Below are 13,463 nucleotides of genomic sequence, written 5' to 3' on the forward strand. Positions count from 1 at the left end.
TGCTTTCCTCGTTTGTGTATAGAATTTTCGTGCAGTTTCGCTAACCAGACCAACTTTATAATATTTATCGTACTTTCTTTGATGACTCACAAAGTAACTGGAAATTTTACACATACTCGGTATATGGCATTAAACAAATAAATTGAATGACTGAAAAGCATAATTAAAATATAAATTAGTAAGTATAAGTAATAGCTAGCGGACTCAAAAATTTAATGGCGTTCAACCGTCTTTCATCTAGAACTGTCACTTTCTGAGATTGGATTCGAAAATCAATATATATCTTTGTATTTATTACTAGTTTCCATATAAAAATATAGAGTTTGGTTTAAAAAATAATGTGTGCTTGAGTATCCAATTGTAGCCTCGATGTAAGTCCTCCAATGAGTATAAGATGCCAATGATTAGAATAGAGTTTCATATTATTCCATTGTGGTCGCGGTCTCGCAGGTATGGACAAATGATTAGAATAGAGTTTCATATTATTCCATTGAAGAGATACGAACCCAATTAGTAAAATAGAATTAGCCACAACATCTTTTGAACTTTTGAATGTGGTTACGGTGTTTACAGTACAGAACTAAATGTTGAGTATTGAATCCGGATACCGAGTGGCTTTACGTAAGCTGGCCCAACACATTTGGGGAGAGATAGAATTTGAGAAAAGTAAAATAACTTCTTTGGAGAAGTTATACTACACTATTTAAGTGTTGTTGAGAGCAGTTCTCCTATAGCAGTTAATTCCTTTCTCTTTAAAGTTAATTTAGATGAACGAGAACGAACAACAAAAGGAATTACTCTCCCTTCCTTATTAATCTTCTTCTTCCTTAGCAGAGAAGATTTCTCTTCTTTTTTTTGTAAAACATACCTAAAGAAAGACATTTAGCTTGTGGAACTAAACTTTGTTTACCAAGAGAATCAAAGTTCCACTTGGGCAATTTTTCAGAGTTAGTGACATGATTCTAATTCTTGTTCTTACTCTTTAATTGTCTTCGGTATCAGAGCAGTGTTATGCATTTTCTGGTATGAAATTATCTAAACGTCGAGCGCTCGTTGATAGCATAAAAGGCCAGTGATGGTGATAAATGTTTTTACCATTGTTTTACTGTCGCTTTGGATAATCTTTTGTCAAAATGTTGGCAACGACGACGACATCCTATTTGTTGAAACCGTCAATTATGATATAGATCTCTTCTTTGTTCACTTATTTCGAAAGATTTAGAATCTGACAAAGTTAGATCAAATTCTTGTTTTATTTATTATGTTAAAGATATATCTTTTTTAAAGTCAAAAACAAAATTTTTCCTCCTTGAAATAAAAGGGAAGAAAGTAGTATTGGGGGTGGTGAAAACATCTGTTGATATTTTTTCCCTTAATAGACTCTTTTTCCCTTTATCATATAAACTGATTGATTTTGGATGGATTCCAATATTAATAAGTATTTGATTTCTCGGCAAATCACTTAGTTGTATTTAACGTGATCTAGTAATTCTTTTTCCTTAAAGAACTATTATGTGATGATTATTTTGAGATTGAAAAGGTACAATATTTGTATTGATTGCCTGTCATAGCTATTTAATAACAAATGTGTAGTTCTTTAAAATAAAAAAATATAATGGATGGAATTGCTCATTCTCCATAGACTGTTGGAATTTATTTTGGGGATAATGAACAATAGTTCCATAGTCTAGATAGTTTTGAAGTCTGTTGTAACTTAATTTTAGAAGCCCACGTTGGAATTTCACGTTTACCATACTTCAAGTTATAACCTGTGAATTAATTCATGACTTTGATCATATGATTACCCATTATTTAAATATTTGGCCTTAATAAAACTCACTCTCCTTAATATAAAAGATTAGTTTAGTCCTAATTCGTCACTGATATTCTTCTACGAGTTTATTATGACACTTGTTGTCATATTGAATGCTAATAGCCATTCTTGTTGTTTCCATGTTCCTATTTCAGATATGGCTGGACGGGAACAAGCTCGAACTACTCCAAGTGGGAGTTCTCGAAGTCTAGCAAGGGTACAACGTAGAAGGAGACGTCATCGTAGAACTTATCTTGGTAATGATTCAGACTCGGAGCCTGAAGTCATCAGGAATGTCCCAAAAAAGAGTTAAGGGATCGAAGGAGGGTAATGATGGTAGGCTATAATCTCGTATTTTAGTCGCTTATCGCACTCTAATTTACTGCATTTTAATTGAGTTTGAGCTTTAATCGCTAGTGTTCTGCACTAATTGTGTATTTTATGCCTTGTAGGAGGATTCCGAGCTATGTAGATATTACAGAATGAATTTGAGCTATTTGGAGCTTTGAAGTCTGAGTAAAAGCTCAAGAGATTAAGCCGGGATCGTGTTCGGGGGTCGAGGACCAAGTCTGGATGTCAAAATCGAAGCAAAATCCGTACTCTGAGAAATTTGCACTAATGCGACGCACTGTGCGACGCGCTAGTACAAATCCTGCCGCCTGTGAATTGTTGAGTTCTCTGAAGTTTCCCATTGCCGCCCCGCCTGGCGCGTCGCCCCATGCGGCGCGCCTGTACAAATTTTACAGAGTAATTGTCCTAATTCGCATAGGAAAAGGTATTTTCGTCTGGGCCAGACCCTACAGGGTATAATTACATGGAAAAATATTATTTTTGAGACTTTTGACACATCTAAGACCTAAGGAGGCTAAGAAGGAGGTGGAGAAGCGAAAGCACAAGGGATTCATCATTCAATCCTCACTCAAGATAAGAGTTTGGATCATTTTATGTTTTTCTTTATATTTGTGATGAATTACTCCATACCTGTGGAGTAGTTCTCTTTAGGGTTTGATGGATTTGGTGTTTTGATATTTGTTTGTTGATTATACTTCTAGTTTTTATGTATTGAATCGTTTTGGAAGTTTTATATAGTTGCATTTATATTCACATGGTTATGTAATCGAGAGAGAGGCATAATTTACGATATCTTTGCATTATCTTCTTGGTTGAATTCATTAATTCTTCTTAGTAATCGAAAGAGGCTAGTTGAATTGTTGATTAAACCTAGTAAGGAGGATAATCAAGAGAGGTTCTCCTGAAGACCAATCCACTACGAAGTTGTGCATATCTTCACCGAACTTAAATTGGTTCATATTGTGAGGTTGAGACTTAATCGAGAGAGGAGTTTCTACTAAACGTTTGAATTAATAATTAAGTAAATTGGAGCGACTCACGTGAATATTAGAAGTGAATTAACTAGAGTTAAATTCGAGACATTTATCTTGCACCTATCCAATCAATCCATATTTTCTCCTGTTGATATCTTCTTTGTTTACTTTTGTTTCGATTGTTATTCGTCAATTAGCTTTAGATTCTTAGTAAATTTTAGTTTTTAATCACATAATTCTAAACTGTTGATTATCTTGGATAGCAATCTACCTACAAGCTACGATAATACTGTTTAACTCCGATCCTTGTGGATACGATATTATATTATACTATATTCGACTAGCGAGCATATTTTAGTATTTGTTTTGCGCTCGTCAAATTTTTGTGCCGTTGTCGGGGATTAGCAATCAATAGTGTTTGAAATAGTTTGTAGTGCTAAATCAAGAATTTTTCTTTTCTTTTCTTTTATTTTTTTTCGTTTGACGTTGGTGCTTTTTAAGTGTGCGCAGGCTACAGGTTAGATTGGTGCATGACTCGATCTTCTGGGAAAGAATCGCTACCATACGAACCAGAAATCGAGAAACAACTGCGACAGTTGAGGAAAGAAAGAAATCTCCCCGAGAATATAGAGAAGGTTGGGCAATCCTCAACCAAAGAAATTATGGTTGGAGATGATGATAATGTTGATTTGGCTGCAAGAGAGGCAGCCCTACAACGAGAAAAAGTTGCACGAGATGCGGAGGAAGATGCTCTTCGAAATGCACAACTTGTCTATGAAGAGTAGAGGGCTCGGATAATTGCTCAGAATTGACCTGCGGGTGCAGACCAGTTTGGAAACATAGCTCCCAAAGCTTTGAGACCACTTGGTGATTACGCTAGACCAGTCTACAACCAAGGCTTATCAAGTATTAGACCACCTCCAGTGGCTACTAACAATTTTGAGTTGAAGCAAGGGTTGCTCCAAACTCTTCAAAATTGATGTGTCTTCTGAGGAAAGATAAACGAAGATCCAAACACGCATCTGATGGACTTCGAGGAGATTATGAATACCTTTCAATATAATGGTGTTTCACAATATGCAGTTTACTTAAGGGCATTCCCCTTCACACTCAAAGATGATGCAAAGCAGTGGCTTAGAAGCTTGCCCCAAGATCAATTAGAACATGGGAGGAGATGACCAGAAAATATTTCGATAAATATTTCTCCTCAGCTAAGACAGGCAAGTTTAGAAGAGAAATCCATAACTTCTGTCAGAAAGAGATTGAAACTGTGTTTGAAGCGTAGGAGAGGTTCAAGGAATTAGTTCGAAAGTGTCAACATAGCGGAATTGAACTCTGGATGCAACTCTAGGATTTTTGGGATGGTTTGACACCGGCCTCACGTAGAACATTGAGTAATGCAGCTAGAGGCCCTTTGATGAAAAAGACACCAGAGGTGATAGTCACTATTCTTGATGAATTATCTGAAGATGCAAATCAGTGGCCCTCTGAAAGTGCTGAAAGAAGAAGGGCGAATGGTATTCACTAGGTTGATACTAACACATCTGTACAGGTACAACTTGATGCCATAGCAAAAGAGACAAGGAAGTTGACCTTAGCTTCAGTACAAAGTGAGAATCACGCAGCTTATTATATATGTGGAAGAGGACACCCTACTCATGAGTGTCAAGCCTCAACTGAGAAAGTAAATGTTGTGGGAAATTATAACTTCAATGCAATGGGTCAGAAGCACCCCGGGTTTTCATGGAGTTCATCTGGGGGTACTGAAAATGCATGGCAACAAAACAACTCTAGATTCCAGGGACAAGGTGCTCCAGGCTTCCAAAATCAGCAAAGGCAGCAGTTTCAACCTCAACAATCCAATCAGCCTGGGCTAGAAGATCTGATGAAGTCCTTTATTGTCAAGACAGATGGGAGGTTAGATGCTCATGGTGCAGCTATCAAAGAACTTGGCACAGGGCTGCGAAACTTGGAGAAGCAAGTGGGACAAATTGCCACCATAATATCTGAAAGGATTCCAGGTACTTTGCCAGCTGATATTGAAAGAAACCCCAAGGGGACGGTAAATACTGTAACTCTGAGAAATGGACAAGTAGTGAAAGAGCCCACCCTTACCCAGAAAGAGGTGGTACCTGAAAAAGAAAGTGAGGAGCAGCTGAAAAATGAAGTTGATAAGAAGAAGAAAAACAAGAAGGGAACTGAGAATAAGAAGAAGGAAGAGAATTCAAGAAGGGATGAGTCTGAAGAGAGCAAGCACATGCATGCTTTACCTTTTCCCCAAAAGCTTTATAGAGAGAAGCTGGACAAGCAATTTGAGAGATTTCTGGATATGCTGAAATGAGTTAATGTAAATTTGCCATTCACAGAGGTGCTCTCCCAAATGCCAGCTTATGCAAAACTTTTGAAGGAAATCCTCAAAAAGAAGAGAAATATAGAAGAAACATCACTAGTTAAGCTCACGGAGCATTGCAGTGCAATCTCGCAAAACAAACTCCCACAAAAGTATGGAGATCCAGGGAGTTTTACTATACCTTGCTCTTTAGGCACTATTAATTTTGATAAGTCTTTATGCGATTCTGGTGCCTCAATTAATCTAATGCCTTTGTCTATTTACAGGAAGCTGGAGAGTGAGATTGGAGAGATAAGGTCGGTACCAATATCTTTGCAGTTGGCTGACCAAACAACTCTGATACCTGAGGGGATAGTGGAAGATGTTTTAGTGCGGGTAGATAAGTTTGTATTTCTTGTAGACTTTATAGTAGTGAATATGGAGGAGAATAAGGAAATCCCTCTCATCTTAGGAAGACCATTCTTAGCAACGGGCAGAGCAATCATAGACATACACGAGAGAAGACTCATGCTTAGAGTGGGTGGGGAGACTGTAACTTTTGAGATGAATGTAGAAACGGGGGTGAAGAAGGAGAAGCCAGCTGCAAGTGTTGAGTGAAAACTGAAGAGCTCGAAAGAAAAGGCTGCAACGAGTGGAAAAGATAAGTGTGGGGTGTACCCCAAGAAGGCCGAGAAGAAGCTATCTACATGTATATGTACATTGGTTCGGGCACGTGGAATGGAGCTCGACTTCGACTCAGACCCTGACTGAAAATTCAGGGAAGTTTCCTTCACCTTATGCTTTTTAATTATGTGTCATGGGGACATGCCACAACTTAAAGTGTGGGGTAGGGAAAATTGTATGTTGTATTTATCTGTGTTAGTTTTCATTTTGTTGGTTATAGTAGTTAGAGATAGAAACAAAATTGAAAAAACCATAAATATTGAAAGAATTTCGATTTTTCCCGACGATGGATATCATTCGTCAGGTTTCTTGAGTGATTAAAGTTGAAAGGAAAAGACAAAAAGATTTTCTTTTGTAGTTAGTGTAATAATTCCTTCTTGGTTTTTCTTTGTATCGCGGTTCTTTTCCAAGGGTTTTTTTTGAACCGGGTATAGTTAGTTTTTGATTTTGTAGAATAGTAGGAAACCTTGTGTTATGATTTGAATTGGAAGCAATGTCTCTTGAATTTATTATGCTTTGAGAATAGTGAGTGCTTTAGTTGTGATGCTTAGGCTCAGTTTTTGATTCTTGCATAAGTACCTTAAATTGTATGATCTTAACTTTGCTTAACTGCTTTGAATAGAGTGTCTTGATATTCCAATCTTGAGTGAGTTATGTGCCATGTGTGTGTAAGGTTTTGTGTATTCTGTGCATTGCATTTGATGTCTAGAACTTGCCCCGCATATTTGCAACCCGAAATAGTAGTTTTGTTCAGTCTGGGAAGTGATATAGACATTTCTTTATTGAGCCAGTTATATGTTTTTATCCACCTAATTGTTATGTATCGTAGTTAACCCCTTTTAGCCTGTCATCCTGTTTCTTTGGCAACCACATTACAAGCCCTACCCATTTGTTTGAATTGACCATCTAGTTGAACCTTATACCTCTCGTGAGCACTTGAATTTGGTATGAACTTTGTAAAAGTTGAAGTATGGGGTGATTGATTTTGCTTTTGAGTGGAACTAATGAAATAAGGAGAAAGGTGCATTGTATTGAGAAAAAAAGTAAGAGCCACCTGAAGAGAGTAAGAAAAGAAAAAAATAATAAGTGTTTGATTGGGAAAAATATTCCTTGATAGTGGTAAATTTTGATGCAATTTTGCTTTAAAAAGTAGGGAGTTAATATATATTGATATAAAGGTGGAGTTATGGTTTGACATAAGTGTGGAGTTCTGAACAATAAAATGTATGTACTAAAGTGCTTAGGGAGATGTAGTCACTCTTATATCTAAATGTATCCTACCCATCCCGCAGCCTACATTACAACCAATTGAAGTCCTACTTGATCCTTGACTGAATGGGATCGATTAGCTAAGTAGTACACTACGGGCAGGCCTATGGTTCATCGTTTGTGGCATATGAATGTTATTTCTGAGAGTGAGTGAATTCTTTCTATCTTGAGTTCCTAATTATTCTTAATTTCTATTGTGTGTGGAACGACTCTCTATTGTGGTGAGGGCACTTGATTCATGAAGGAAATGTAATGTCATTGACCTCTGTGTTAGAGTAAGTGAGCGGGTTATAAATAATGCGTGGTGCTTTTGAGTCAAATCTTGAGGCAAGAATGTTACATTATTGTGCTTAGTCTATTTTAAATATTCTTAGTATGATGAGTTAGGAGAGTTGTGTAAAAAGGTCGTGCCTTTATAAAGTGTAGTTTGATTGCTCGAGGACGAGCAATGGTTTAAGTGTGGGGTATTGATGGTAGGCTATAATCTCATGTTTTAATCGCTTATTGAACAATAATTTACTGGACTTTAATTGAGTTTGAGCTTTAATCGCTAGTGTTCTGCACTAATTGTGTATTTTATGGCTTGTAGGAGGATTTCGAGCGATGTAGATATTACAGAATGAATTTGAGCTATTTGGAGCTTTGAAGTCTGAGTAAAAGCCCAAGGGATTAAGCCGGGATCGTGTTCGGGGGTCGAGGACCAAGTCTGGATGTCAAAATCGAAGCAAAATCCGTACTACAAGAAATTTGCACTAATGCGATGCACTGTGTGACGCGCTAGTACAAATCCCACTGCCTGTGAATTGTTGATCTCGCTGAAGTTTCCCACTGCTGCCCCGCCTGGCGCATCGCCCTATAAGGCACGCCTGTATAAATTTTACAGAGTAATTGTCCTAATTCGCGTAGGAAAAGGTATTTTAGTCTGGGGCCGGCCCTATTGGGTATAAATACATAGAAAAACGTTATTTTTGGGACTTTTGACATATCTAAGACCTAAAGAGGCTAAGAAGGGGGTGGAGAAGCGAAATCACAAGGGATTCATCATTCAAATACTCACTCAAGACAAGAGTTTGGATCGTTTTATGTTTTTCTTTATATTTGTGATGAATTACTCCATATCTATGGAGTAGTTCTCTTTAGGGTTTGATGGATTTGGTGTTTTGATATTTCTTTGTGGATTATACTTCTAGTTTTTATGTATTAAACCGTTTTGGATGTTTTATATTGTTCCATTTATATTCACATGTTCATGTAATCGAGAGAGGCATAACTTGTGATATCTTTGTATTATCTTATTGGTTCAATTCATCAATTCTTCTTAGTAATCGAAAGAGGCTAGTTAAATTGTTGATTAAACCTAGTAAGGAAGATAATAGAGAGAGGTTCTCCTAAAGACCAATCCACTACGAAGTTGTGCATAACTTCACCGAGCTTAAATTGGTTCATATTGTGAGGTTGAGACTTAATCGAGAGAGGAGTTTCTACTAAATGTTTGAATTAATAATTGAGTTAATTCGAGAGACTGACTTGAACATTAGAAGTGAATTAACTAGAGTTAAATCCCAGACATTTATCTTGCACATATCCAATCAATCCATATTTTCTCTCGTTGATATCTTCTTTGCTTACTTTTGTTTCAATTGTCATTCGTCAATTAGCTTTAGATTCTTCGTAAATTTTAGTTTTTAATCACATAATTCTAAACTGTTGATTATCTTGGATAGCAATGTAGCTACAAACTACGATAATACTATTTAACTCTAATCCACGTGGATACGATATTATATTATACTATATTCCACTAGCGAGCATATTTTAGTGTGTGTTTTGTGCTCGTCCGGTAACAATGCTCAACATAGGAGGGATCTGGAAACTTACAATATTTGGAAAAAGAAGATTCTACTGCACGTGAAATTATTGTAAATTCAGTTGCTGATGATCTCATCGATGAATGTAAGCAATATCCTACTTTTCAAGCCACAAGGGAACATTTAAGAGAGGCATATGGTGGTACAATTGTGCATCACCTTAGACAACTGATAATCAAGTTTGACATGTACAAAAAGCGGCATGATCATAGTTTCAAGCAACATCTAAGGGTGATGTCAAATATGATTACTCAACTCAAAAATGTTGGTCATGTTCTCTTTGATGAGCAGCACATTCAGGCAGTGATTGGGTCTCTTCTCAATTATTGGGAACATTTGAAGGTTAAGTTGACCCACAATGGAAACATCAAAATTTTTGTTGATGTTGCCCGTCATGTGTAGCTTGAAGATGAGCGGCTTGGCGCTGCTAAAGTTGTACCTAGTTCCTTTTGTGGCAGAATCAAGTGGTACAAAGAGTTCAAGCTTTAAGCGCAAGAGAAACTAGAAATGTGACGGAAAGGTAAGGAGACCAGAGAAGGATCCTCCAAGAAAAGAAACAAGCCAAATTCCAAGAAAGAAAAATGGTTCCACAAGAAGAACAACAGAGCAAGATGAAATACGATAATTGCCATGTTCCAGGGCATTTTGCTCGTGAGTGCACTGAGCAGAAGAAGGTAGCATTTTAAAACGCATCTCTAAGTGCTATACATATATTTTTAGCTTTAGTTTACTAAGTAAATCTTATCCTGTGTGGATTGTAGACCCGGGGCCACCGAACATGTGAGCCATGATAGAGAAGCGTTTATAGAGTTTTGTCGAGTTTTACCTGGATCAAGACATGTATATTTGGGAAATAATGCAAAGCTTGAAGTCAAAGGGAAAGGCACTTGCAGAATAGACAAGCGTGGTGGCCGATCTTTGATGTTGCATGACGTCCTATATGTTCCATAGATTCGATGAAACTTAGTCTTTGTGTATGTTCTTCTAGATTTAGATTTCAATTTGAACTTTAGTCGCAATGGTGTTAGAATTACTCTAGACAATGTGTTTTATGGTTTTGGACATCATTATGATGGTTTTATTGTGTTAGATTGTAATCCTTCAACGTATAACTATTATGTTGACTGTTGTATTATAGCATGTTATTCTCATAATAATGGTGTTGATACTATTACATGGCATGCAAGATTAGGTCACATAGGGCAGGATCAAATGAATAAATTGTCTAAGGAAGGATATTTAGGTTATGTAATGACTCGACTGGTAGATTTATGTATTTGAGCCCCGTTTCCCCTTTTGAAGCTTTTCGTATGTGTATTTGAGGTTTTAAGACTTGGGGGATGGTTGGTTTCATTTCGGGGAGGTTTTGGTTTGAATTGGATTGATTGGTTCTTAGTTTGAAAAATTAAGTTGGAAATGTTGACCGAGGTTTGACTTTTATTAAAATGACACTGGAACGGTGTTTTGATGGTACCAATAGGTTCGTATGGTGATTTTGGACTTAGGCTTATGCTCAGAATTGGATTTGGAGGTTCCTAAGTTGATTTGGCTTATTTTGCCTAAAGTTGGCAACTTGAAGGTTTAAAAAGTTTTTAAGTTTGACCGTATGTTGATCCATGGAGTTTGGATTTTGGTTTCGGGACTTGGAATAGGTCCATTTTTTCATTTGAAACTTGTCTGCAAAATTTGGTATCATTCCGAGTTGGTTTGTTAAGAATCAGACGTTTGGTTGTGATTTTAGCGATTCTCGAGTTTCATTGTGAATTTTTTGTGTTTTTGTGTCCGATTTGTGGTTTCAGATGTTATTTTAATATTTTGAGTGCACGACCGAGTTTGTATGATATTTTTAGACTTGTGTGGATATTTGGTATAGAGCCTCGGGGACTCGGGTGAGTTTTGGACGTATTTCAGATTTATTTGAACTGCTTTTAGGTTGCTGGTGTGCTGGTGCTGCAGTTATCTCAATTGGGAGCAGCAGCATCGCAATTGGGAAGAAGGCAGGGGGTGCAGGCATCGCAAATGCGATGTCTTGATCGCAATTTTGACCATTTGGTCTCTTTTGCGAAGGGGACACTGACTTCGCATTCCCATGTGTTCAGCAGGCACCGCATTTGATGTGTTTTCTGCATTTCCGACATTCGCATCTGAACAAAAGGGTGGTATTTCAAGACTTAGCTTCATTTATCACATTTTTGAGCCCTAGACTCGGTGGGAGGTAATGCTCGGAGGAGTTTTTCATACCAAACTATTGGGTAAGTGATTTTGATCCATTTTTTATTATATAACATTATTATTTATGAGATTTAACATCTAAATCATGAGAATTGAAGAAAAAGTTTGGGAATTTTTTACCATGTTTTGAAAAATAAGAATTTGAGATTTGAGAGTTGATTTGGACTCGGATTTGAAAACCAAATACATATATGGACTCGTGGGGTTATGGGTAGTCGAGATCTACCCTTTGACCCGGGGTTTGACTGGGCGAGCTCGGGGTTGACTTTTGTTGACTTCTAGGGAATTATGGTCTCTCCTGCATTTGTTTGATGATATTAACACATTTTTGTTTAGATTTGAGCAGAGCGGAGGTGAATTTTAAAGGAAAAACTATGTTTGAGTGTTGAATTAGCCTAATTGAGGTAAGTATCTTGTCTAACTTTGTGTGGGGGTACTTCCCCTTAGGATTTGGCCTCATTGCATTATTTGTATTATGCGAAAAGATGAGTACACGAGGTGACGAGTGTGTACATGAGCTTATATATGCTGATTGACCGGATTAGACACTTAGGCTATTAACATGCCTTGAATTGAAGTTGTTTTTACATGAGGCACGTCTCATTGTTGATTTATTTTCTGTACCTTTATGTTGTTGAAATTCTTGTATACATTGTTGTCGAGTTATGGGCTATGTATTATTGTGGCATTGGTATTATTGTTTGAGCAATGTTGCGGCATATGGGCACGTGGTGTGCGGTTGATTGTTGTGTTGTGATTGGGATGCGCATATGATGACATAAGGGTGGTGTGTATAATGATGCGCATGCGATGACATAATGGAGCTTATGCGTGTGGTGCTAGTAAGGGAAAATACTTCATTGTGATGCACCCACGGCGAGATAAGGGGGCTAAAGCGCATGAAGCTATTTCGAGAAAATATTATAAAAAATGTGAATCTCACGCGGAGTCATAAGGGTGAATTGTGATTTGTGATTTGTGGTTATGAGGTGTGGTACCTCGGGGTGACTCTTGTTGTTATTCTTGTGTTAGAATAGCTTGATGATTTGAACTTTTCATTGTTTTCCTTAATTGATCTTACTTTGTGTTTTACGTGTTTTGGTTAATTTGTCGTGTTATCACATACTTATTTTTGTTTCCATTTATTGATTATGCTTTCCGTTGTTAGTCCTATATTGATATTCTGCACAGGTTATACATCTAGTGAGTGTCTTGACTTGAACCTCGTCACTATCTACCGAGGTTAGTCTTGATACATACTGGGTACCATTTGTGGTGTACTCATGCTACGCTGCTGCACATTTTTGTGCAAATCCAGGTACCTCGGACCATGTTGGACACTAGTGAGTTGATTCAGATATTGCGGAGACTTCAAGGTATACTTGCATATCGCTCGCAGGCCTCAGAGTCACCTTCTAGTGTTCTTTTAATTTGCTACTATTTATTTTATTTCCAAACAATGTTGTATTTGAGATTTCTAGTGAACTCGCAGTACAACTTATGACTTTGTATTACCGATTTTGGGATGTATGACTGTTGATGGTTATGGCTATGTATGGCATATTTTAGTTTTATTTAATAATTAAGCTGTTTATTTCTATCGTTATCATCATGTGTTAGGCTTACCTAGTCTTAGAGACTAGGTGTCATCATGATCCTCAATTTGGGATTTTGGGTCGTAACAAGTTTGTATCAGAGCCCTAGGTTAATAGGTGTTATGAGTCATAAGAAAGTTTAGTTGAGTCTTGCGAATCCGTACTGAGACGTCTGTGCTTATCTTCGAGAGGCTACAAATATATTAGGAAATTCCACTTCTTTCATTCCTTATCGTGCGAATTTATCAATTTCGGAACTTGAACCTTTTTCTTTCTATTCTCTCACAGATGGTGAGGACATGAGCTTCAGTTAGTGACAATGCTGCCCCCGACACCGATGTTGCTAGA

General features: G+C 37.3%; 1 protein-coding gene across 1 annotated transcript; it reads left to right on the plus strand.

Moving 5' to 3' along the window:
* The first annotated feature begins 5,518 nt into the window (after positions 1-5,518).
* On the plus strand, positions 5,519-6,085 carry LOC142167190 (uncharacterized). The gene is made up of 2 exons (XM_075227349.1): positions 5,519-5,640; positions 5,755-6,085. Exons 1-2 carry the CDS (start codon positions 5,519-5,521, stop codon positions 6,083-6,085), a joined length of 453 nt encoding a protein of 150 aa, XP_075083450.1.
* Positions 6,086-13,463: the final 7,378 nt, after the last annotated feature.

This window comes from Nicotiana tabacum, chromosome 12 (genome assembly GCF_000715075.1).
Source record: "Nicotiana tabacum cultivar K326 chromosome 12, ASM71507v2, whole genome shotgun sequence".
Lineage (NCBI taxonomy): Eukaryota > Viridiplantae > Streptophyta > Magnoliopsida > Solanales > Solanaceae > Nicotiana > Nicotiana tabacum.